Source organism: Neocloeon triangulifer, unplaced genomic scaffold, assembly GCF_031216515.1.
Source record: "Neocloeon triangulifer isolate White Clay Creek 2 clone unplaced genomic scaffold, ASM3121651v1 ptg000003l, whole genome shotgun sequence".
Classification (NCBI taxonomy): Eukaryota; Metazoa; Arthropoda; class Insecta; order Ephemeroptera; family Baetidae; genus Neocloeon; species Neocloeon triangulifer.
The window spans coordinates 152,417-177,801 of record NW_026775546.1 but is presented as its reverse complement, the minus strand read 5'-3'; the positions used below and the strand labels follow the sequence as shown (position 1 = coordinate 177,801).

Here is a 25,385-nt window from a genome sequence, read left to right as displayed (position 1 = left end):
AAACCTCATCATCTTCAAAGTGGCAGAAAATAAAGTCGCACCTGTCCGAGAGGTGACGCAGACAGTGATACGTGTTGTTTCTCACGTCTTGGCACTTGCATGAATTTTCCAAGGTGCATTGCTGCGTGAAAAAAATATAATAGAAGATTTAATTAAAATAAGAATCCTTACAAAAAATTGATCTCTATCTCTGTAGACGTCGGGGCAATTTTCAGATACCGAATCAGAATGCGCTTCACCGTGAAACTCGATCAAGAAGGTCCTGTTTAATTTTTCAGCCTCGATCAAATTAAATAAGGAAACTCCATCAGCCTCATCGTCTTTAGTTCCAGCGATTTGCAAAAAGGTTGGCGCCAGATCGGTCAAAAGCACAGGAAAGGGGAAAGACTGATTTTTTGGAATTCCAGGGCCGCGAATCACAAAAGGCACCCTCAGGTCGAATTCGTACGGTTGTCTCTTGTCCCAGGGTAGAGCAAATTGCCCTGAAGGATTTTTTTTTAATTAATTCATTTATAGTCAAAAATAACCTAAATAAGGAGATCAAAGATAAAATATAATTTTCCGAGGTATCAGATTAAATTAAAATAAAATTAAGGGGCAAGAATATTTTAGTGCAATAGGAACAGAATTAGAGAGATTTTAGTAGTTCAACTAATTTATCTGAAAAATATAAATTTGGTCTAATTCATATTTATACTTTATATTTGAATAGAATGGATGGGAAAATATTTTATCCAGGATGGAATTGATTTTATTTGATTAATGGAATAAAAAAAATATATTCCACTCCAAAAATATCTCTATATATTGATATTATTCCGAAAATAATTTTTGTCTAAGCATTTTAGTTTGTTTTAGTCCATTCCATACAATGGGTTTAGATTTTTTTTTTTGACGAATGTAAATTTTCATTAAAAGTATCCAAACCTAAATGATATCCATGGTCGGAGGTAAAAATCAAATGAGTCCTTTCTAAAATCTGCAATTTTTCCAATTTCAACACAATTTTCTCCACAATCTCGTCGACGGAGAGCAAAGTTTTCAATCTATTTCTGTAAATGTCGTCAATTTTGGAGATGGTTTCGTCTGATAAAGTGTGAGGCGGCATATTTTGAACAATCCAATGTTTCCCCTAAAAATAATGAAATTAAAAAAAAAATGTTTAAATTTAAAATACGACGGGACCTGGTTGTGCAAATTAAAATCCTTTCCCTTGGGCACTCTGACGTGCTCGAAACGATCCTTGTATCTTTCGGCAGGGGTGAAAGGGTCGTGGGCGGCGGGGGTGGCGAGGACCATCAGAAAGGGCTCACTTCGGACGTGGCCCTGATTCAGAAATTCTAACGCACTTTTGGCCATGACGTCAGTAAGGTAATCGTCAGGGCGATCGGCGTAATCGCGCCAGGTGCCGTTCACGGAAAGGGTGTAGTTTTGGTAGCGAGAGTTGCCCTCAAGGCCCATCCACCAGTCCCAACCTTTTGGTACGGCAGGACCATTCTTACCGTACTGTAATTTCATTTAAAAAATAATTTTACCACTTAATTGTTATTAAAAGAATTGTTAAAATATATTATTCAACCAATTCAATATTCATTTCATTTTCCAAAAAAGTTATAACTTCTATTTTATGTTATTTTATTATTGCTAAAAAATTTGTCTTTTGTTGATATTTTTAAAGCATAAATTTAATTTTTAATCTAAAAAATGCAGTTGAATTATATTTTTTACTTGATTTAAGTACTTCCCAGCGTAAAACGTGTTGTATCCCCGATTTTTTAGGTGGACAGCAAACGTCCCGTTGTCTTCGTGATTTTCCGTCCACGCCTCAGATGCGCACCCACCAGACAACGAATTGTTCAAAACACCGTGATTGTGCAAATAACGACCGGTTAGAATTGAAGAGCGGCTTGGGCAGCAAACTGGGGTCGTCGCAAACTGTAATGAATTTAAATAAATTTTGGAAAAAAATATACACTGCAATTTTAGTACCGCGTTCGTGAATGTACTTCCGTGCTCTCCAATCAAATAACGTGTCATTGGTAAAGAAATCTGATTTGAAAATTTAATTTGAATATGAATTGCGTTAAAATTAGAGACCGATACATACAAAGCCTGTTTTCACTAAATCTTGATCGTCCGTCAAAATGAGAATTATGTTGTCCGGCCGGCCATAAATTTTTAATACTGAATTCAAAAAGGTCAAACTGAAAATAACAATTCGGAGGAAAACAGTCGACATTCTGGTATGAGTAAAGAAGTTGCACTGGTTGAATTTCCGTTTGACAACACAGAGTCCTTGTTGACCCCGAAGCCACTGTGGGGTCAATCAGTGATTAGAATCAATTAATATTGAATGCAAACAAGCAGTCTCACTTAAATTGATAATGATAAATTAAAAAAAAAACTGAATATAAACTAAATGTTTCCTTCAAATTACTCTGAAACGTCGCGAAAACAAATAAAACTAATTTAAAAAAATCCAAATTTTGCTAAATAAAGTAAAAAATCTCTTTACAGTAAAATATTTTTTCTTCTTAAAACTCATTTCTTTTTACAATGGATCATTCATTTGGATTCTTTGGAAATAAAATTACTGTTTTGTTAAAAATTATTTATAACAATTAATATATTTTTTTTTAACATTAAAATTTTCTTTTTTAATTAGAGTGTCTAGAATGACAGGGGAGTGTTCCTTTCTTTGATTGATTTTAATTTTCTTTATATACTTTCACGAATGCCACATGAGTAAAAACATTGAAATTTGATCAAATAAAAGTGCTGGTTTCATAGAAGCTTATAATTTAAATATCATTTTGTTTAATCTCTTCAAGTGAGCATAAATCTATATAGAAATCAATATATACATTATTCAAAGTAGGTCACTGATAACTCATGTGTGTTTTGTTTTCTTCTGTGGGGGCAGTTAAACAATATTATTCAAATATCCACTTCGGCGAGATTACGGAAGAGAAATGGGATCCATGTCAATGGGCCAGCAGTGCCAATAACGCGAACGTTATTTCGCTCCCCGAGAATTAGAGAGGAGAAGAAAACACAGACGGCGAGCCGCCGCAATTTGAATTTCCGATGATTTTGCGGACGTCACAGATGGACTACTTTGAGAACCGAAATCTTGATAGAACTGCAATAACAAAAAAATAATGTGGCCACGAACACTTGCATATTAACGAAAACTAAAACAGGATCACTCAGACTCCATGTATTTTATTCAAAACACTGAGATATGATCAAAATTTCAATAGAGGATAGAAAATTTTACAAAACATTAGACAGAAATAAATTTTCGCTCAAAGTTTAGGGATGGGTTATGAATATATAATAAATAAATTAAATAAAAATATAGTGATTTAAATGGCTACTATTAAAATAAATTAATAAGAGAATAAAATGAGTTTACATTAATTAAACTAGTTTTTTTTCATTCAGTGTTAGTCAGTGATAGACAATGATATGAATTGAAATTAAATTTTGAGCGCATTATCACGCATTATAATAAAATTTAAAGTGTTTTCCCCCCATCATAGATGAGAGTGAAGTGCGAAAAAAAAACAACGGTAATAATTATAGCACCATAATTGTGGAGAATAAATGGTTACAAAAGGTCATCGGTCAACAAAAGAGTTTGTTTGACTTAAGAAAGTTTGAGAAACTTCCATTTAAAAATTAAGAATAATTTTTAACTTAAATTTTCTTCTTTATTTTGTATTTTTTTTACACATTTCTCAATAAAAATGGTTGTACGGCGATTGAATTAAAAAATTTGCTTTCAAGCAATTCACTTCAAGCATAAAAAATCTAATTATTTACTGCAGAGATGAAATTTAATTAAATTTTTAATATGACCTAAAAAACTATTATAATCCTTAAATAAAATTTCGCCATAATTATAACGACATAACATTAAACTCAAAATGGAAGCTAAATATAGCTCTGACAAGTCTATATTAAACAGGAATCCTTTTTTTTTCACCGCTCTACCATTTCTTTTTTAAAGCGCGACGGCAAGAAAATCACGTGGACCTAGGCCGTATTATGGAGTGAGCTTATTTGCTTTTTGTGTGATCACCATTTTTTTTTTATGAATGCCCTCATTTCAATTTCAATTATTTACCTCAAATTTCCACGTGTGCCGGTCTCATTTATGCAATCACCGCAAAAATGTATCGTAAATGAGGGAAAAATAGGGAAAGCCCAAAGCACATTGGTGGTGTAAATTCCAGCTAAAATTAATTCAGGTCGTTGGAGAAAATGCCTTTAATTCTTGCAGTCCACGAATTTTAAACGATAATTAGTGAAAAAAAAAATGCACACATTGTATTTCTAAATGAACAAGATTGTCATTTTATTATATGGGGTATTAAATGACGAAAAAAGCCTGTTTTATTAATCATAATTAAAGCTGCAGATTTTTGCCAGGAGTAAGAGTAAATGAAAACAGAAGAAAGCGGCATTCGGAAGATCAGGCAGTCATCTAAATGCAAGCTAAAGCTTTCAGCGCCCAGAAAAAAAGAAGAAACAACTTGATTATTGTTATTTTTCTTTGTTTATGTAATTGTAAAACTTTGTATGCACAATTTTCATCTTATCTCTTAATTATATTTATTTGTATAATTTTGAATGTATAAATGATGTATCCCATTATGGGCAGCAATTGCCTTTGTGATAGATCGATTAAACACAATTTGCAATTAAATGAAAAAAAAGCATCGTATCTTACAAATTTAAAAGTGAAAAACCTTTCAATGACATAATTCGCGCGCCCGTCATGTAATTGAATTCAAATGAAGTTGTAAGCTTGATCTAAAAATAAATCAGTTGTGAAATTGACGACTCTCGTGATATTTTCGTCGAAATTTTCATGTGATCAAACCTCTAATTTACGTCACATCAGGCTATACTTGTTATTTAATTTCTTAAGGCGCTGCGGCTAATTTTAAGTAAAAGAAAAAACACTGACATATAAAAAAAAAACATTGGCGTCAGCAGTGGCTTTGATCAACTTCTTGCAGCAAGAGAAATTTTTTAATTGCTCCGCTTTTGATTAAATTTTGCCAAATTTTGAATGCATTAATTATTTGCAAATATGTTATCAAGATGCATTTTTATCATTATATAAAATGGAAAAAATATTTGCAGAAAATAATTGGTATTATTGAACTTTTGCGTGCCCTAAAAATGGGTTTAGTTAATATAAATAACAATTGATTAATTAATTTGAAATTATTTTTATTAAAATACTGCATTGAAATAAAATTTGAGTTAAAAAAACTTATTTTTAACTGGAAAAATTTGATTTTGTTCCTATAAAAAGAAAATAGTCCAGAAAACACCAGGACAATATTTTAGTTTTGCATGGCTGAGAAACTTAAAGAAATGTATTAATAAACTATTTATTTTCTTAAATATTATTTAATAATAAGATTGCACGCAGATTTTTGTCTACAGTCCGGAAATATTCCCGTGCGCGCCCCGCCAAATTTTACTTTTCCTCAGTTTTGTTCGGTTTTATAAAATATACGTAAATGTTTAGCATGTAAAAATTTAAATAATTAGATACTTTTAGACAAATTTCAAATCTATACCTATCATGACGTGCGCGATTTGTGCTCGTAAATAAAATGACGCAAGAGAAAAAAGCCGTGAAATTTGTCACATCTCCACACCCGTTTACTGATTGTGCAAATGGCGACACATGATTTTGCATTTACAATATCTGTCTGTAACGCCAGGAGCCGGTTGGGGTTCTCTGCGTCCCCGCCTAAAGCAGGTACTTTGTGTGAAAATAAATAACTTAAAGGGCTCTCCTGTTTGCTCCAGATCACATTATTCTCTCCTCTGCTCAAGCGAAAGAAGTTCAGGTGAGTTGTTGTTGATCTATCTAATTTTGCATTTGTCTTGGTCGGAAATTTAGCTCTGGCCCAAGCATTTTTTTAACTGCATGAAGAGAGAGATTTATTTTGGAATCGGATCATTTAATGCAATTTTTATTTTCTCAAAGAAAATTAAAGATGAGCTGGAGTCCATAATTATTATGATCCGATTTATGGCCTGCGCAACATCATCAGATATTGAACGAAAATTTCAGCATCAAAAATGAAATTTTTGTTGCTGTGCACATCAAAAAACAGGGGGATAACTTTTAACACAAATTCCTTTTAACTTATTTTGCAATTGTAGGCGTCTGCAATAATTAAATCTGATAATTTAAGGAATTCTAACATTAAATATTTGCTTTTTCTCCTTTTGTTGTTAAAACATACACAATAGTTAAATTATGGGAAAAGTAGAGGCAATGAAGAAAGATAAAATATATTTATATAGCTAAAATTAGAAAGTGGCCCTTCAATAATTTTGTTGATTTAACCAGGATCGATAAGAGATGCTAGTAATTGATAAAACTTAAATTAAATTTTTTGTATTTATATTCTTTTTTCGCAGGCAAATCATGGACATACCGAGGTCTCCAAAAACTCCACACTTCATATCTCTGATCGATGAAGATGAGTTGGATTTAGTAAGAAAATTTAAATCATTTAAAATTAATTTAATTCATGGTTGAGGTTAAGTTTAAAATTTATTAAACAGTCCTAACATAATTAAAAAACTTCAATGCGCAAAAAAAAAAAATGCATTTCACATACATCTTTGTTGTTAAAAAATCTCTACTCCACATGCCAATTCTTCTGGATTGTAAAGAGAGGACGCACAACAATGTCAAACAAAAGCTAGCTACACATTTTTGTCCATTATTAAAAGTTTAATAAGAAATGAAATCCAGTTTGTGAGTGATGTGTATAATTGTAGCACAAGATCAAATGGATATTTTTAAATTCAAAAACCTAACAGCAAGTTAGTGAAAATAAAAAAATAATTATTTCCAAGCAGCCTCCAATAATTATTAAATGTATAGAGCAGGAAACCGAATTGTTAAAAAACACACACAAATGCAAAAAGAGCATGATGAAAAGTAAAAGATTTTTTGCTACTCACTGTTAATGACGCAAAACTTGAAAACTAAAATTTGTCATTGAAGGCAATGGACAAAATTTGAAGCTATAAACTTGTGTTTCTGGGCATGTAATAAGTTTACAAACTAATAATTATAATTGTATGTATATTACATCCAAATCAACCTTTCTGCAAGTTGCTAACTGCATAGTTGTATAATTACTATGATATTTACAATTTATTTTCTTTACGCATCTCAGTTAAATGTTAAATTAATTTCATTCTCTTGGAATAGACTAATCGAATTTTCAACTAGACCTTTGTCATCACTCATCACCAATAATCGCTCGTCAGTTTCTTCACTCAAAAAACATATTTTTTTAATATGCTCAATATTTAAAAAAAAAATATCATGTTGGTTTAAAATTTAAAAGATCTATTATTAGCAAGATTGATTTATTGGGTGTTGGTAATTTGTAACTTGTTCGTTCCATTCGATTTTTAAGTAACTTTTGTGGGCTCTTCATGATAAAAATCGTAAAAATATATATAATGAAAATCCGTACAATATTTAAAAAGTAGTCAAACAACTCAATTTGTGCTTTTTCTTCTGGTTTTGAACGTTTTTATCTTTATGTGTGAATAGATCGAACTGCGACCATGGGAGCGCTGGTTTTTAATGTAGCGGTCATGTTATAATAAATGTAATATCCTGACACGTTTTGTTTCAGACTTGTATTCCCATGGCATCAACCAGTGATCAGCCACTATTAAGTCCACCTGCCACATGCAGCACTCAGCCAGCTAACGTTGATTCGCTTTCGCGTTTCCTCAGCAATGAAGTAAAAATATTCAAGAAAAATAAGCACAACATGGGTAGGTTTCAAACGTAGTATTTACTTAAATAAATAGCTAATTTGATGCAAAATTAAGTTTTGTTTAACAAACTAAACTTTAAAATTGATTAAAATTAATTGTATTTTCTAGTCTATTAAGGATTTGCAGAATTTTTATGTGCAACCCACATAAATAATTTAGCAGCCGTGACACCTTTTATGCTCATTTTTTTTTTAATAATTGACTAGAGTAGAAAACACATAAAAATAAAAACAACATACGAAGATTAATATGGCCTTGTGGAAAGTTTATCTTTAAGTATTAATTTGGCTGACTGAATAAAAATACTTTAGTAGTTTTGCTTAATTTTTCGAAATAGAAAAGCAGAAACTTTTTAAATTTTGCCATAATTCTATAGTTTTTTATTAAATAAGCTTTAAAACTTATTTTTAATATTTTATGGCCCATCCAGAAGGTATGCAATTTTTATCAGTAATATACATATTTTATCTATTTTTTTTTTTGGATGGCACGTGCGTATTTTATCTGCAAGAGAGCTTTGGCCACACAAAACCTCGTGCCATTTAACTACCTTGACTCATAATCAACGACCACCACCGCTATTGGCGGCGAGATTTTTGCATATAAATTATGCTAAACTGCTGACTCGTCGCAACATTTAATCGCATTTGAATATTGGTTTCAGTTAAAGCTCTCAAATAAATTAGCACCGAGTAAATAAATATTGACAGGGTGGCAAGACAAGTCTATTGCGATGCAACTTTTTACATTCGCGCGTCCAAAAGTTCCGTACAAAACGTGTATGCTCACAGGACACAGTCTCGCTTGACACGTTAAGAGCTTATAAATTATTCGAAAACCTCTCTCGGCTATCTAGCTTCCTTGCTCAATACAAACCAATTAAAGCAGTCTCAAATCTCTGTCATTTTATATAGTTGAAAGAAAACGCCGCCAGACCATCAATGACGGAATAAAAGAATTGGGCGAGCTCTTGCCATCTTTTTCTGAAGCGTAAGTATTATGCTTTTTACATTTTTCTGAAAATTATTCATGAAGATAATTTAAAACAAAATTTAAAATTGAAAGTGTTTAAATTTTTTCCCATTGAATATTTTGTAAATTTTCGTTGCTTACAAACTGCCTAATTTAATAAAAGGAGCCTATGAGCAATTTGTCCAATTTTCTATCAATGAAATTTTCATTAATGTCATTTCAAAAGTTTGTAAATGACTAATATAAATAATTTCACAAAGTCAGTAAAATAAAATATTTTGATATTTGAAGTTGGCTCTGAATTTTAATTTAACAATGTTTTCGTTGCCTTACTCAATATAATAAGATGTAATTTTTTCTGATACTTTGTAACTTATGGGATTTTTTTATTATTTTATTTTTTACACGGCTTCGATTACAAATGGCAAGGGTTTTATTATAATTTTTCAAATATCTGAACTATCTTAACTACTTGGAATTTTATGCTAATTTCCAAAATAAAATCCGTTTCAGTCGATCCTGTGATGGAGATCCATCTCGGAGAAGCAAAGGATCAATTTTAAAATCAGCAATAGACTATCTCAAATACCTGAAGGAAGAAAAAGAAAGATTGGCACGCCTTGAGATTGATCATAGGCGGTTGGAGATAATCAACGACAACTTGTCCAGAAGAAACAAGGTATGCCCGATATCTTTTAAAATAAACATTTATGTTAATCGTTTAAAAAAGTTTGATTCATGAAATTAATGTTGTCCCAAATTCTATTTTATTTATTTCTTTAAAAAAATCCGTTCTCTCAATTTATGCTTCTAATGGCGTATCCTTTGCACTCTACAAGCTTTTTTGCTTCCAATAAAAACAACACCATCAACCATAAAAAGTAATGGGTCCATTTCTTAGAAGAAGCCGCTCCTTAATTCATGTTAATAGTTTTTATCACTTCTTGATAATTAAATATTCACTCGCTTAGAGCGTTAGATTTTGAGTCTAGTTGATAAAATACATTATTTTCCCTGTTTAAACTGTCCTGAAATCTACCTTTTGTGTTAGCTTCCGATTTTATAGCTCCATGCATTTATGCTGGTGCATTTTTTGGTGAAGTTTATAATCAAAAATAAATTTTTACCATATTTTAACTTTATAAATTTATATTTTGTGTGCATATCCAGGAGTTAGAAAAGGAATTCCAACACAGGAGAAGCCAGCAACAATGTTACAGAGTCGATACACAGCTTCAACAAAAGGATGAAAAAGGCGGCATTGATCAAGTGAGAAAATACATTTTTAATTCATAATTTAATCCTAGTGTGGAATGCTCAATTTTAGACTCTAGTTTAAATTGACAGAGAATTTTAGGGTTCACAAAAAAATCTGTCACTGTAAAAATATGTTGATCTGGATTATACTGAATATTCTAGGCAACTTCAATTCACTTTTACAAAATTTATATTATTGCTTGCGAATTATTAATTGATGATTATACAATTTCAGGAGTTTCTTCCTCCCGTGAAGCAAGAGAATCGCAATCTAAAAGTCGAAAATGACATACAAGAAGACATATCAAGCATTTTTTCTGCAAGCACAAGCAGCAGCACAGAAGAATTCTATTCATATGAAAGGCCTGATGATTTTATTTTTAATGAACTCATGTTTTAAAGCTCAAAAACACGTTTATTATTCGTTGTAAGTATGTAATATTCCAAAAGGTTTCATGTTATACTAATTGATATTGGATTAGATTAGATTTTATCGTAGCTGCACATACACTGCTTAGAAACAAAATATTATGTATTTTTATTACATGTTTAATGCTGTATAATGCATAATGTTAATTAAATTAAATATTATAATTTTTAAATAGTTAAAGGTTTTATTATTCTTCTGAAAATATAGAAATATAATATAAAGTTAAATATGAGTACTTTCCTCTGTTAGGTTGGCAATACAAAATGTTCCAGGTTTCGTCGTTTGTCTTCATTTTTAGAGTTTTAAGTGTAAAGATTAATGTTTTTGGAAACAGAAATTTTAATCTGTTTTGAAAAGAATTACAAATTCCTAAGAAGTTCAAATTTGGACATTTTAATTCGTTTCAAAACAGATTTTCGCGCTCAGTTTCTATGAATCCACGATAAAATTTATTTAGAAAAAAAAACAATACAAAGTAGAGATCATTAAAACCAGTGTCTTATCTACACATGGTCTAGAAACGGAACGAACGTGTTTTATTCCTCTCTCCCGCCTGAGACCTGAGAGCGGCCGCAGAGGCCAAAAAGCAGACCAAAAAGCCCTTTTGAACGACCTTTCAATTGGCGACGAGGCGAACCAAATTCTGCGGGAGGAGAGTGTGAGGAGCGAAAGAAAAGAAGAGGCAACGTGATCGCAGAAAACAAGGTGAGAAGTCCCAGAAAAGTAAAAAAACTGGAGGATATCATCGCAGAAGAAAAGTGCAACAGGAAGATTTTTGCGACTATAGTAAGATTCGTCATTTGACATCAGAGAACAAGTTCACTGACAATGAGTCATATCGGGGAGGGTCTTCGAAGCGGCGAAAAGTGCGGCAAAGGTAAAATCCGCGTCAGGGATGTGCCGCTCGTACACAAGCCTGAGGGCCCTTTTTTTGCATCTATGAGATTCAGCAGCATGTAAATTTAAAAACAAAAAAAATCAGTTCATCCAATACTTTTAGTTTCTCTGATGTATTCTATTTGGAAATCTGTACAAGCTTTTTGCGAAAAACAACACCATAAAAAATAATCATGTCGTTTTTCAGCAGGAGCCCCTCCTTAAAGCTGTAGTGCCACTTGTAATAGCGATTAATTATTCACTCTTTAGAGGCAGATACGAGTTTCAGTCTAGTCGATTGAGTAATTAAACTATTGTATAATTAATTCAGTATTAATTATTATAATTATATTATTTATTTAATTTACTTAAGCTTATGAAGAAAATAATACGATTTTGTGAAACTTTAAAACTGAACATGCACCTTTAATATCCACTTTTAATCCTTAAGTGGTCAGCATAAGCCGTGAAATCCTTGAGCCGCGCGCGATAAGATCGTGAATAATGCAGTGGAAAAATTAAAAGCTACGTTGAGGGAGGGAGAGAGACGCTTAATATGATTTCGTGCGCCTCTCACAGATCTAGGCTGAAGATAGCAATAAAGCGCCCTTAGCTGCTCAAGTGAGGGCCGCGGTCATTTCTGCGGTCCGGGGGTGGGCAGGGGTGACGTGACCTGGCTGACCGGCCGTATACGCCCCATGAATATTTACAAAGGACGCATTTATACTCGCCGCCGCGAGTTATACAAATCTTTCTTTTGTATGCCGCGCCGAGTGACCTCAAAACCGCACCGGCCACTTCTTCCGTGCGCGCTTTCGCGGTTATTTCAAGACGCAATGGAAAAGAAAATCGCGCACGCAAATAATTTCATATGTTATATTCGAAACTTGAGCTAATTATTTTTGCCTTGGAATGAAACTTAATTAATTTGTCAAGGACGTTTCCCTTGAATTTTCACCGCAGATGAAAAGAGATAAAAATAAAAGAAAACTCTGAAATGCAAGGGAGTTTTATTTGTGAGAAAAAAGTGAAATATGTTGGAATTAAATTTAATTATTTGCTTTTTTGAGCTAATTTTGATATTACTGAAAAACTCTTTTATTTCGAATTTGCTAATTAATTTACATCATTGACATTTTTATTGTAAATCTAAACCCTTTTCAATTTATTTTGTGTTAAAAATTTTAATTATTGTCCTTGAATTTGAATAAAATGTACCTCAATAATGGTTTTTAAGAGATTTAATAAAAAAATGAAATATATAAATTTCTACAAAGATATGTATAAATAAATATTTCTGAAGTAAAAAAACCTTTTAATTGTTTCATAAATTTAAAATAAAAGTCTTAAAATAGTTAAAACTAAAAATAGTTTTCTTTTATTCGCTCACAATATATTTTGAATCACTATGACACAATTTGCAAATATCTCCTTTCAGAATGGAATAAATTAAAATATAGTTTAAGACTCTTTCACCGGTGTAATTATTATTATAGCTAAAATCATATTTATATTCTTCTAAGAAACTTCTAAATATTTATTTTAAATTTGAAAGAAGCAAATCAATGCAGCTGAAAATCAAGTTCGCAAAATTTCGATTACATTGCAATTTTTTCTAAGAATTCAACCAAACTTTCATCGTCTTTAGAGTTGAGTTGATTTACTTCGTAAACGATCAATTGATTTTCGAATAAGCAACTGTCAGTCAAGTGATCAAACTCAAGTCACGCTCTCACACATACAAATTCGTCTGAGTTAATTCTTCCATTCCAAGAAGTCCGTCGCTCATTCTGGAGAAATATTCGTCAAATTTCCTCCGCCTTTATATGGGAAAAGTTTCGCACTTTTCGAAAGAGATTGATCCACTCCTGTTCGGTGCAATAATAAAAAATAAGGATTTATGTGCGTGTTGCGTGCGGAATCCCTGCTCTGCTGACGAATTATAATGCAGCCAGGAGTATCTTAAGAAGCGCTTTCGATTTTCATTTCAACACGAAATCTCATTTCTTGATCGCCGATTTGATTCTTCATTTTCGTTCAACTCACCGAAAAAAAATCAATCAAAAGAAGACAAAAATCGAATTTATTTTTATTAGTTTTTGATGGAAATCATTGTCTGAGAATCTTCATCTGCCTACTGACCCACTTTCCAATGGTCATCTGAACACGCATTAACAAAAATGGGGTTGCCTCATCAGGCGTCATTCTTTGACTGACCGGAAAGCAACACGCTCGGCGAATGCATGCATTTCGTGTGTGTCCAATCGATTTCACACCTGAATGAAATTCTGAGCTTATGTAATGTAATGTGCAGGGATGTTGTTTTACTATGGGAAACGCAGAGGGTGCCAAGGATATTGCAAAGCTAAATATTGCTTGAACTTTGCATGCAATTTCAACATTGGTAATAATATAAACACGAATGTTTTTAAGAACATTACTGTCATTTTTAACATAATTTATGATGATTTCTGTCAGCAATAAAACTATGAAGCTGATGTCAAGAAACTAGGATTTTTTATTAAATATATGACAAAGCTCATTTTAATTCAAATTTAATGTCTGTAACTTTTTTATTTTCATAACAAACAAGCTAAAAAGTCTAACAATCAAGTTAATTTATAACTATAGAATTTACAATGGCAACCAACATACATTTTTATATAAAATTAAATTTCAAATTGATCAAGCAAAATTTTAAAGGTTATTGTTTAAAAAAAATTATATATATTTTATTATTTATACATTCTATTCAATAAAAACCACAATAATAATAATTACTATTATTTTAAATTAATTTAATAACTCGACAGTATAAATTTTAAAATATTATTGTGATGAATTTAATAATTTATAATAACAAAATAGCAATTACATAGGTGAAAATAAGATGCATTAAGTTTTAACATTGCTGATCACTTGGGAAGTTCATAATGAGGAAGTGAGCTAATCATTAATGAAATTTTTGTATAGTTTGTCTCGAGACAAAATAAAAATGAAGAAATTAAAATAAATCACATTTAATACATCACATAAATGCTTTAAAAAAATCACAATAAGAAATTTTATAAAGAGGCCAGAGCGTTAAAGAGGAACTTGGTAGTTTTAGTAAGATTTTCAATGCAGAATTGGTTCTTAAACAAGCTAATTTTAAATGAAAATTTATTAATTTTTCGTTGAAAATTAATAAAAACACATTTTCAATTGAATTTTTGCCATAATTTGATAGAAACTGTTAATTTCAACAGGGGAAAAACTGCTGCTATAATAGCACGTTTAAAAATTTGAGCAAGCGAGCAAAACCGCAAGTGCCATTCTCAACTGCTTCTGCACAACGACGTTCCCGTCACGCGACTACTGATATTATTATTATTACGAAAAAATTCGGGCACACGTACGTTTAGAAAGGGTGCATAGCTCAATAAAGAGGCCGAAAATATTTGTATTAAAACAGCAAGAGGGAGATCGATTGGCTGTTGCATATGATTAGGGGCAGTATGGCATAGTGCGCGTGGTCAAGCTGGCTCGCCACCCCTCCAGAGCACCCCTCGGCTTCGCACCTACCCCCGAGAGCAAGAGTGGCGCGGCGTCAGTGCCTGGTGGTCACGCACGAGGACATGACGCCCCTCGAGAACGACCCGGCAAGGGGTGCGCCGAGTGAACAAGAAAAGGCGAACCAGCCCTGAGATGGAGCTCAGGGTGCAGGTGTGGTTGGTGCTGGCCGCGGCGCTGGCGCAACAGGTCGCGGCCAACTACCCCCTCTTCGACGAGTCCACCAAAATGCGCGTGCTGCTCGTCCCGTGGGACACCAGGGTCGGCAGCGCCATATACAGGGTCAGGGCCACCGACTCGGATTACGACTACCCCTTGAGTTTCGACGTCCAGGGTGAGTTTCAATTACTTCAGAATAACTTGAAAATTCAACAAAATAGGAAAATTTATAAAGATAATTTTTAGTAGAGGAAACTACAGATTCGTAAAATATTACTTAAAAAATTTCTATTTCAAATTGAGCAAAAAAATTCATCTAATTTTATACACACAATAAAAGGATCAATTTAACGTTTTCATCACAATTATCATTTTTAATGTAAGATTGTTCAATTTAAGGTGTTTGAACTGAAATTTTGGATTTTGCTTAATTTTCCAATTCGAGCAAAAAATTTTAAATATCATAAAAATTATAATTACACTGATTATAACGTTAAAATAAATTATTAATTTTTCTATTGCATAAAATTAGTTTATTTTTTATTTTTTTGAATCAAAATAATAAAATTTTTAATGCTTTTCGTTCATTTTAATTTTTTTCCGATTGCATAATTAACGAAAGAAATAGGTCAAAAGAGCGGCAAACGTGTTTATTGCTCAAATCTAATAATAGCTCGTTTGATTGTGAATTTTGTAGTGTGGCACGGTACTCAATCGTGATTATTTTTCTTTTCTTTTTACCTCCTCCATCTCAATTTCCTATTTTTCTGTGCACGGAAGTGGAAACACTGCTCCCTCTCCGCGGCGCCGCCATTCAGAGAAACACACAAGTGCTTATGACCTAAGAAACGGGGCGGTTATTCAGATACCGATCAAAACGTTAGAGTTCACTCACTCTTTAGTTATAAAACCGCGCAGTAAACCCATTTTGATTTCAATCGTCGAATTTTTATTTCTTATTTTATTATTGCGAATTTAGGTCGGACGGGCCGAAGTCTTTTGCGGGTGGAGAATCTTCCGTGTGCCAGGAATTACTCCGTGTGCGAGGCCAACGTGATTTTGGCCAAGCCCTTGGAGAAGAACCGACTGTACCAGTTCACGATGTCCGTGCGAGACGCGCAGGGCGACCAGACCAACGTCGAAGCCACCCTGAGAGCCACCCCTGGCTCGTCGGTCGCCGCCCTCGACACGGCTTTTCCGCGATATTCAACGCTCATCATGGTGCCAGAAGTGAGTAATCATCATTTTCTCAAAAAAGAAATTATAATTTTGTTTAATTTATTATTTTTGTTCTTAAGATTTGTAAACGGAATATTTAATTATAATAGTCACTTTTGAATGTTTCAAAATATTTTCAAATTTTCTCTTTATATATATCCATTTTACCTGCTGAATGAATAAAAAATACTGAATAGACAAAAAATTAGATTTTGTTCTGTTTTTCTTTAATTAATAATATAAAAATTTTAAACTATATTTACCGTTTTAGAAAATTCTTAAAAATTTAAATCTATCATTATTGTTGTTTATTTTTCCTATTGTTATAAATTTTTTGTATGTACTGCAAAAAATCGACTGTTGTAAGGTGAACATTGAATTGTTGGACAAAATGCACCGAGAAAGAAATTTGCTAAAACTTTCAAGATCGAAATTACGCAACTTTCAAGGTTCTGTAAATTTATTTTCAATTTCAAATGTAGCAAAATTAATTAATTCTTTACATAATTCTTCAACCTCTTTAGTAACAGTTTTTATTATTACATAATTTTAAACTGAAAATAATGCAGTATTTTTGTTTCGTCCACGTATTTCCCACTTTCCACTGCAGTGGAAGAAAGTTTTCAAGCAGTGTAAACACAAACACCCGTTCTCACTAAAAGTCGTACCTGAGAGCACGTGGACGGGTGTGTATATGTGCGTGCCTGGAAAAGAGTGAGTTTGCCAAACTTTCCTGCCCCTCCAAACGATACACCTGTCAGTGGAAAATTCTCCCCCTAATCCGTTGACGTCTCTTAATAAAAAGTAGAAACGCACTCGGATTTACGCAAGGGGTGAAAAAATCAAGATATTTTGTTTATAAACCAAAATTCTGAATATTTGCAACGACAGTTGGAAAAGCGACAATCCTAAACTTCTTGAGTGTCAAATGCTTAAAATAAAACTCGAGCCCTCCGAATAAATTGATTTTGTTTTCTGGTGAAAAGTAGGTCACTTTTTTTAAGAGTCTGGCTTTCCACAAGACCGCATACTCTCGATTTATATTTGTGTGTCGGCTGGAAAAGCGCGCGATGAAAAATTCAGACGGTTTGCTTTGCATTGCGGGATGGACGCATTGGCGGTATCGATCAGGCTCATCAAAATTTCACCAGTTTGTCTAATGAGGCAGAAGCAGCCGTTCCGAGCTAAAAGAATAAAAGTTTTCCCAGGTTCAATTTCACTCTTTGAATATGCATGCACTTGGTGGTGCATTTATTTTTTACTTTTCTTTGTTTGTGGCGTGAGGGTTGTTTTCACTTCTTCTTCTCTCGCGAGTCATAAAGCGAAATATGCAAATAGTCACGACAACGCCACTTGTCCGAAAGTTTTGCAACTCGGTTTTATTTACGCGGCTCTAGGAACATTTTGACATTTTGATCAATGACCGTGATAAAAATCCAAGAAAAATATTTGTAAATTTAAATCCGAGCATAAATTTTATAATTAAATACAACAACAGGTCACCAGGCTGTAAAAACTGCTCTAATTCCACACTCAGCATAAATGTATAAATAAATTTATGCCCTTTCGTTCCAGAACACCAAGGTTGGCGCCGAGCTGGAGTACTTTCTGGTACGGAAGAGTAACCTGCACGCCAGACACGCATACCTCGAGCTCAACGTAAGAAGTGTGACTCGCCCCTTACATTTCCCTACACTTACGAAATGCCTCTCTTTCCCCAAGGGTGCGTCCATGTTCAAAATGAAGCAGCGACTGGCCGGAAATAGCGTGTCCAACGGCAGTGTGATCCTGATGGAGGAACTCGACTACGAGAAGCAAAATTTGTACCCCCTTCACATGGCAGCAACAGTTAGAATTTTTTATTAATAATAATCTGAGCTAATTTAATAATAATTATTATTTGTGGAATATTTAAATATTTTGAATTTGAATTTTTTTATTTTAAATTATTATTTTCATTTGAATAACCATTTTCTGAATTCATTAGGACCCATTCACAAACTCATTGGAGGACACGAGAAACATCCTCGGTTTTGATTTGGCTGTGGTTGTTTCCGACGTCCAAGACACACCGCCTGTCTTCATTCAAGCGCCCCCAGTCACATCATTGCCCGCAACAATCAGACCGGTAAGATTTCCAGCCAAATTTTCAAACCAAAATTTAAACTTTTTATATTATAAGGGGGATATGATTTTGAAAGTGATGGCCGAAGACGGGGATAAAGGAAATCCAAGGGAAATCAGGTACGGCCTCCTGACTCAGGGCAACCCTTTCACACCCTTCTTCAGAATTGGAGAAACGTCAGGTAATTAAAAATTTTAATTTAATTTTTATTTAATTTACAAAATTTTGATTCTTTTTAGGTGAACTGCGTTTGACGAGGTCATTGGACGACCTGAGGGCCATCATAAAGCCCAACACGCCTGTGGTGCTCAGGGTTATTGCCGAGGAGGTGGTGACCGGCGGTCGGCAGGAGGACAACCCTGAGCACCTGATCAGCACCGAAGCAGAGCTGGCTCTGATTCTACCAGGCTCGACAAACAAACCACCAATGTTCGAAAGTGAAAGGTGAGAAAAGAATTTAATTATTTAAAATTCAATTTTAAATAAATATTTGCAGTGATTTGTTTGATTTAATGTGATTATTACTTAATTAGGAAATTTTTAATTCAAGCATTTAATATTTTTATTTCTTGGAAATTGCTTATTATTTTCATGCCATTTTTATTACATTCGTATTCTATATTTATTGATTTTTATAATCTCTTCTTTGTTGAGAATTTATTATTATTATTATTTATATTTCGTGGGTCAGAAAGTTTTGATAATTAATGCAAATGAGCGACCAATATTCAGAAAATTCGCCCATAGAAAAATGAAATGTAGGGCGCGTCGGCTGGCAGGGGGTTGGATTTTAAAGGAAGTGACCACACGGCATGCGAGAAGTGATGGTCTGCTTGTTTGACAATGGGGGTGCTGTTATCGGCTGACCCCGAATGCAAATCAGCTCCGTCGCGGGGCTAATTTGGAGGAGGAGATACTGCGCCGCAAACGAAATAACATTTCCCTCTGACTTCTTGACGTCTTAAATTTATCTCTCTACGCTTTTCCGAATCTGAATTATTCGTGCTTTGTTCCAGTTACGTCGCTTCCATTCCCGAGGACAGTTCTCCAGGAACCCCTCTGACCTTCACGGATCCTTGGCTGCCCAGGGTCAGAGATAATGACGTGGTGAGTTAAATGCTATAGAAAGCGATACACGCCCTCATCACCAAGTCAGATTCTGCTCCAAAGCATTGATATTAAAATGAGTCGAATAAAAATAATGGAAAGGAAATTATCTAAATATAGAGTTTCGATTGCTTTTCAGGGTCTCGGAGGAGTTTTTTCGCTCAGCCTCATGGGGGACAACGGAACTTTTGAAATCAGTCCGTCCGTGGTAGAGGGAAGCGCCAATTTCATCATCAGAGTGAAAAACAACGCCATGCTGGATTACGAAAAATACCAAACGCTCAACTTTAAGGTAAATTTATATAAAATAAAAATGTTTTAAATAAAGACTGATGAAATTAAGTGTATAAAATGAAAATGAAATTTTAATTATGTTATCTGTAAAATTTTAATTTTAGAAAACAAAAACAGTTGATTTTATAGTTATATAATTTATTTTTCTTCCGAAAGATTTTGGCCAAAGAAGTGAACCAACCAGGAAATGGCGCCCTTTCCGCCCTTGCCTCGGTGACTGTCATGGTGAGCGATGTAAACGACAACCCACCCCTATTCAGCCAGCCCAACTACGCGGCAGTCCTGCCCGAAAATGCGACCGCAGGCACGCCGGTGACGCAAGTCCACGCCGAGGACGTGGACACAGGCGTTTACGGCGAGGTCAGGTACACAAGGATTCTCGGCCAGTTAAATGAGTCCCTCAACCTTGACCCCTACACCGGACAAGTCACAGTGGCCGCCAACAATCACCGATTTGATAGAGAAATCGCCCCAGGTTTGATATAATAATAATCGATCTTCACGAATTAAACATTCAAGTAAAATATAATGACAAAAATCCCATAAAAAATATTTCAAATTTAATCTTTTTTGTATATAGAATTTTCAATTTAAAAAAAAAAAATCATTTTAAGAAAATTTGATGTTTTAAATTTAAATATACTTTGGGTCTTATTTAAAAATATCAATCAATATTTTTAAATTGACTTGTTCTTTTCTGAACGGACAGAATTTAAATTCTACGTGGAAGCGCGAGACGAGGGCGGCGGCGGGCGAGCTTCGACCGTGCCGCTGGTCATCTCGCTTATTGACGTCAATGACCACTCGCCGCGTTTCGAATACTCATCCTACGACCTGTACTTGTCGCCCGACAACAACAACTTTTCCACCAGAGTGTTCTTGAAAGTAAAAATTACATTGAATTGAGTGAGCTTCAGTTAAGACCAGCTTAAAAAATCTAAATTCCAGGCCACTGATGGAGACGCCGAAGCGCCCAATAACGCCGTGCGCTATGAGATCATTAGCGGAAATTTCGCGAATAAGTTTTACCTTGATCCGATCACAGGTCTGTTAAATATTAAATAATTATTGATAAAAAATAATCATTCAAATTGCAGGAGAATTGAAAGTCATCCCGCGAAGGGAGGACAGAGAGAATTTGCTCAAACCGCAAGAACCTTCGTTATATACTTTGCTCGTCAGAGCCTACGATTTAGGTAAGTTTTTATTTTAAAAATTAGTTTTTTTTATTGAAAATCTTGTCTCATTCTTGCAATAGTTAAAAAGTTGTTTACTTAAAAGAAAAAAATATTAAATGAATGACTATGCAACTGTGTCAACATATGAGATAAGCGTGTTGCCTACCTTTACATTTCCAGGCGTTCCTCACCGATGGGGCACGGCCGAGGTAAGAATCAAGCCGGCAATCGTGGACGCCTCGCCGAAAGGCTCCGTCGTCTTCATTGTGCCGAACTCGCCGACAAAGGTGCTCTCCGACCTGCGGGCAACGGAGAAACTTTTAATGCAGCTGACGGGCGGAAAGGTCAACATCAAAGAGGTCAGGCCGTTCAAGCCTGGAGAGACTCTGATCGCTGCGGATCTTGCTCCTGGAGCAAGCCACACAGACAAGTACAAATTTAAAGAAAAAAAATTAATAAAATTGTTTAATTAAATTATTTTTAGGAGTGTTGTGGTGGCTGAAGTTTCCTACACAGGAGAACCAGCTATTGTAGATGTAGCTGAAATGCAGCAACGCCTGATGGCCAATCAAACACCGGTTGTGACCAAAGCGGTCATTGTGAGTTTTATTGCGATAAAATAAATGTGGTTTACTTTTTGAAATTTACAGACGGAATATCGAGCTGACACGAGTGCCCTGTTTTGGTTCATGGTGTTTTTCACTTTGGCACTGCTGGTCGCGTTGATTGCGCTCGTGATTTGCTTCCTTTTTGCTGGCTGCCCGCTTTACATTGAAAGGTTTGAAAATAAATTAAATTTATTTGAACTAATTTATTTTGAAATAGAAAAGAGCCTCCTCCGCCTCCTCCACCACCACCTAGGCCTACAGAGGAAGTGAGACTGGTTCTTGAGCGACCAGACAGAGTGGACGGTGACAAATTTGGTAAATTAATAATTAATTAATTATTTTTAAATAAAAATAATTTGAAATTACTTTTAATTTTTTTAGTCATTCGAAGAGAGGCCTGGAGTGCCGATGGCCGCGATCGCTACGTCCAATTCAACAGACGCAACGTTCTGACGCTGGACCCGAAGCCGCAAATTCAGGACTCGTATTCAACCAGGAGTGAAAAGGTGCCAAGGCACCACGAGCGGCCGAACGTGATCTACACCAGGGAGCTGCAGAACCACGACATGAAGGTATACGACGATGAGTCCGTCATTCACACGGACACACCGATGGCCCTCGACCTGGAGAGGCCACACATTTATCCGAGAAAAGGCAATTTCAACTCGGAGGTTCTGTTTGAAGAGGCCGACGAAGATTCGTCGGTGAGGAGGCACGAGATGGAAAGGGGGTCCGATATTGCCCGCAGGATCATCCCCTCTCACAACACGGGCGTAGTTGAAGTTCTCACTTTACCAGACGAAGATAGGGTAAGAAAATGTAATTGCACTTTCATGCATCTCACCCATTAAATTAATTTTCATTCATAATCATTTTACTGTACTTTGTTAAATTATTTAAATTCAGTTAAAATGTTGCAACTTCAAGCTAAAAAATACAAACTAATAATTTTAATTAATATTTTCTAAATTTACTGCAACATGTTGAACAGCCTTCTTAAAATTTAAAAATAACAAAAATGGTTGATTTCCGACTTTCAAATAATTTATAATAATTTAGTATTAGAATCTGAAAATAATTGTTTTAGGAGTTTCGTGAGCAGCACTACACAAAAGCAGGCAATGCAGAAGTTTTAAGGCTTTTCTCCCACCAAGACGACGATGAAGACAGTCAGACCAGACAAATGGGAAAAGATATGATAATGAGACGGTTCATGGAGGATCAAAGCATCCGACTTTTGGAGACTGATGACGATGATGAGCTGTTGATGATCGGGCGGCAGGATACAGAGGACCAAGATGAGGAAGATGACGTCATCGAGGGCGAGTACATTGCTGCAGACACTAAGGCTAACATGCTGCGGAGACAATCGAACAAAGAGAAAAATCGCAGTCGCAGCCAGTCGCTGCCGAGGCAGCAGGGCGGGTTGAGTAACCTGAGCAAGAAGAAGAGCATGTCAAATTCTGGCCTGGAAAAGGCCAGCAAGGTGACGTTCGCCAGTCCGAGTGTCTCTGATGGCGAGGACGACGACTTCGTGAGGTGAGTAGTCATCGTCGTCGCCACACGTGTGTATCGATTCCTGTCTTTCTAGCAAAACCAATTTGTCTCTGTTTCCAGAAATGGCTCAAGAGCTGATTCAATCAAAAAAGCTCCTTGGAAAGTGGAAGATCGTGAAGGGATCCGGAAAACCGTCCTCAAAAAGCCGCCGGAACTCAAGCAAGTCAAGCAGTCATCAGGAGCAGCAGGGGGTGGCGGATCCCAAACAAAGGCCGGCAATGCTGCCCAAGAAAAGAAAACTGGCAAGGCAGGCCAGCATGTCAGCTCGTCATTCGGCGGCAAGAAAGAAGCAACCGGCAACGGTGGCGCCACCATCACAACCGGTGCCGCCGGCAGCAGCACAGACGTGAGGCACAAACAGCAGCAAGAGAACAAACCCAAGGCGTACGAGGTAGTGATGGACGAAGGACCACAGCAAAGCAAAGTAGAAGAAGTAAGACAAACTAGAGACAGCAGTCCTCAGCCCATGGCCGCCCAAGCACCGGCACAACCAGTTAGAAAGGCGGCGGCCGTCAACAGGTCGGAGGAGGTCAAGTCGAGGAACTCACTGCTCCAGCCTAGCAGTCCTGGCACGTCTAGGAAGAGCAAGGATAGTAGACAGCACAGTCCTAGTCCTAGGAAGACGGATCATTCAAAGTCAAGACGAGGACCTAGCAAAAGTCCAAGTCCACCGCAACACAGCAAAAGAGGTGGGTTGATAAATTACCCGTTTAGCTTAGGTAGGCGAAAAGTAGATCCTCCTTTATGATTCTAGGTGAACACAAATCGTCAAACAAAGATGACGTTAAGTCTAAGCACACCAAGACGTCATTGAACCGGGTTGAGAAAAGTGTAAATGGGAAACAGACCGGTTCAAAAAACTCCCAACCACGAGTCGAGGTCGTTGATGCGACGGTGGCCGAGCTGGTGCACGGTGTTGCTGATGGCGACACCGAGAGCAAGGATGGTGGAGGGGAAGAGGAGAGAGGTGAGGAGAGGGACGAGCCGAGAGCCGACATCGCACTTAAAGAAGCGGTAGAGTCTTCAATACAGACAGACGTAACTTTGGTACCCCTGATCAATTCGACCAGGGCGCCGTGGGAAGACGACCTGGACTCGGGAATAGCGATGGGAGAGGAGAGGAGCAAGCGCCTAGCCTACCTAACCAACAAGAAGAGCATCTTCACAATAGCGTACAATGACGTGGGGATCCCAAGCATTAGGGCCGATAGTGCTTCGCCTTTGTCGTAACTGGGAAAAAATAATTACAAATTTAACATCAAAAATGTCAATGTACAACGCTGAGCGATAATGGTGTCTGCTGTGCTAGATTTCATATTCAGAACATTCATATAATTCAAACTGCTTCCCTCAAGTCAGACAGGACCAATTTTAAAAAGCAATTTTTTAATCTGAATAATTTTTGTATATGTGCAAATTATACGAAGCCTTAAAATATTACAAAGTTTTTTAAAAATCTAGCGCAAAAAATACACAACTGAACACAATATTACAGCAAAATTTTACATGTAATAAATGATAAAATATGCAAAATAATATTTAAAAAAAGGTTGTGAGTAGACATTTATATATAAAAAAAAAAATTTAAAAAAAAAATGTGTCTGCTCATCATTATTTCCTTTTACCTAATCATCATCAAAAGTACAATAAGGAAAAAAAATTATTTTGTTACTTGAAACCGCTTGAAACTATGAATAATGCAAAAAAAACTGTTTTTGCTCTTCCAAGAATGAAATGTAAAATAACCATAGAGACAAGCATTAGATTTTTTCATGTTCTTTTGTATAATTTGAAAGTAATTTTATTTTCTAGTAAAATGTTTCTGATTAAAATGAAATTAAAAAATACAGCAAATTACATTTATTTCATATAAAAGACATTTATAAAATAAAATATAAATTTAAAAAATGTGAGTCTGCTCATCATTTCCTATTTACCTTTAATCGTCTAAAATTAAAAATAGAAAAACAATTGAAACTATTGATCTGAAATATAAAATTATTAATAGTGCTAAAAATAAATTTTTTTGCTGTCTCGATAATAAGATATAAAATTACTAATTAAATTTTTTTTATTTTCTTTTGTATAATTTGATAATTTTATTTTCTAGTAAATGTTTCTGATTAAATTGAAATTACATGATATAAAATATATTCTAAGCTGGAGATAAGATAGCTATGATATCATGTGTAAGTGCAAAATAA

The 25,385-nt window shown here is 35.0% G+C and overlaps 2 protein-coding genes across 4 annotated transcripts in view; one reads left to right on the top strand and one right to left on the bottom strand.

Moving 5' to 3' along the window:
• LOC132205689 (N-acetylglucosamine-6-sulfatase-like) overlaps positions 1–25,385 on the bottom strand; it is a 33,914-nt gene that overhangs the window by 1,395 nt on the left and 7,134 nt on the right. The window contains exons 2-9 of one of the 2 annotated variants that reach the window (XM_059634935.1): positions 21,183–21,315; positions 2,108–2,314; positions 1,990–2,049; positions 1,729–1,935; positions 1,186–1,506; positions 928–1,132; positions 172–482; positions 5–121 (exon numbers count right to left, since the gene is read on the bottom strand). In XM_059634935.1, the coding sequence (XP_059490918.1) occupies positions 5–121; positions 172–482; positions 928–1,132; positions 1,186–1,506; positions 1,729–1,935; positions 1,990–2,049; positions 2,108–2,239 (1,353 nt within the window). In that variant the 5' untranslated portion in view covers positions 2,240–2,314; positions 21,183–21,315. The remainder of the gene's footprint in view (positions 1–4; positions 122–171; positions 483–927; positions 1,133–1,185; positions 1,507–1,728; positions 1,936–1,989; positions 2,050–2,107; positions 2,315–21,182; positions 21,316–25,385) is intronic. The other variant, XM_059634936.1, reaches the window with a different exon arrangement.
• LOC132205686 (cadherin-86C) lies at positions 14,996–25,007 on the top strand. Of its 2 annotated transcripts, none has more exons than XM_059634933.1 (21): positions 14,996–15,269; positions 16,074–16,324; positions 17,888–17,971; positions 18,035–18,160; positions 18,300–18,440; positions 18,495–18,618; positions 18,677–18,881; positions 19,454–19,544; positions 19,684–19,836; positions 19,995–20,313; positions 20,548–20,723; positions 20,787–20,883; positions 20,936–21,034; positions 21,197–21,446; positions 21,501–21,615; positions 21,667–21,794; positions 21,842–21,939; positions 22,006–22,433; positions 22,712–23,163; positions 23,242–23,870; positions 23,936–25,007. In XM_059634933.1, the coding sequence occupies exons 1-21, from the start codon at positions 15,071–15,073 to the stop codon at positions 24,409–24,411; spliced, it is 4,641 nt and encodes a 1,546-aa protein (XP_059490916.1). In that variant the 5' UTR covers positions 14,996–15,070; the 3' UTR covers positions 24,412–25,007. The 2 variants fall into 2 exon arrangements, with proteins under 2 accessions (XP_059490916.1, XP_059490915.1); XM_059634932.1 differs by having other exon boundaries at positions 20,766–20,883.

What these genes read in the sequence shown, in the direction of transcription:
- LOC132205686 (XM_059634932.1), top strand. Translation starts at nt 15,071, where the DNA reads ATGGAGCTCAGGGTGCAGGTGTGGTTGGTGCTGGCCGCGGCGCTGGCG. An exon ending in TGCCCGCAACAATCAGACCG is followed by an intron (nt 18,441 to 18,494) that starts GTAAGATTTCCA and finishes TTATATTATAAG; the next exon opens with GGGGATATGATTTTGAAAGT. An exon ending in TTGTGACCAAAGCGGTCATT is followed by an intron (nt 21,616 to 21,666) that starts GTGAGTTTTATT and finishes TGAAATTTACAG; the next exon opens with ACGGAATATCGAGCTGACAC.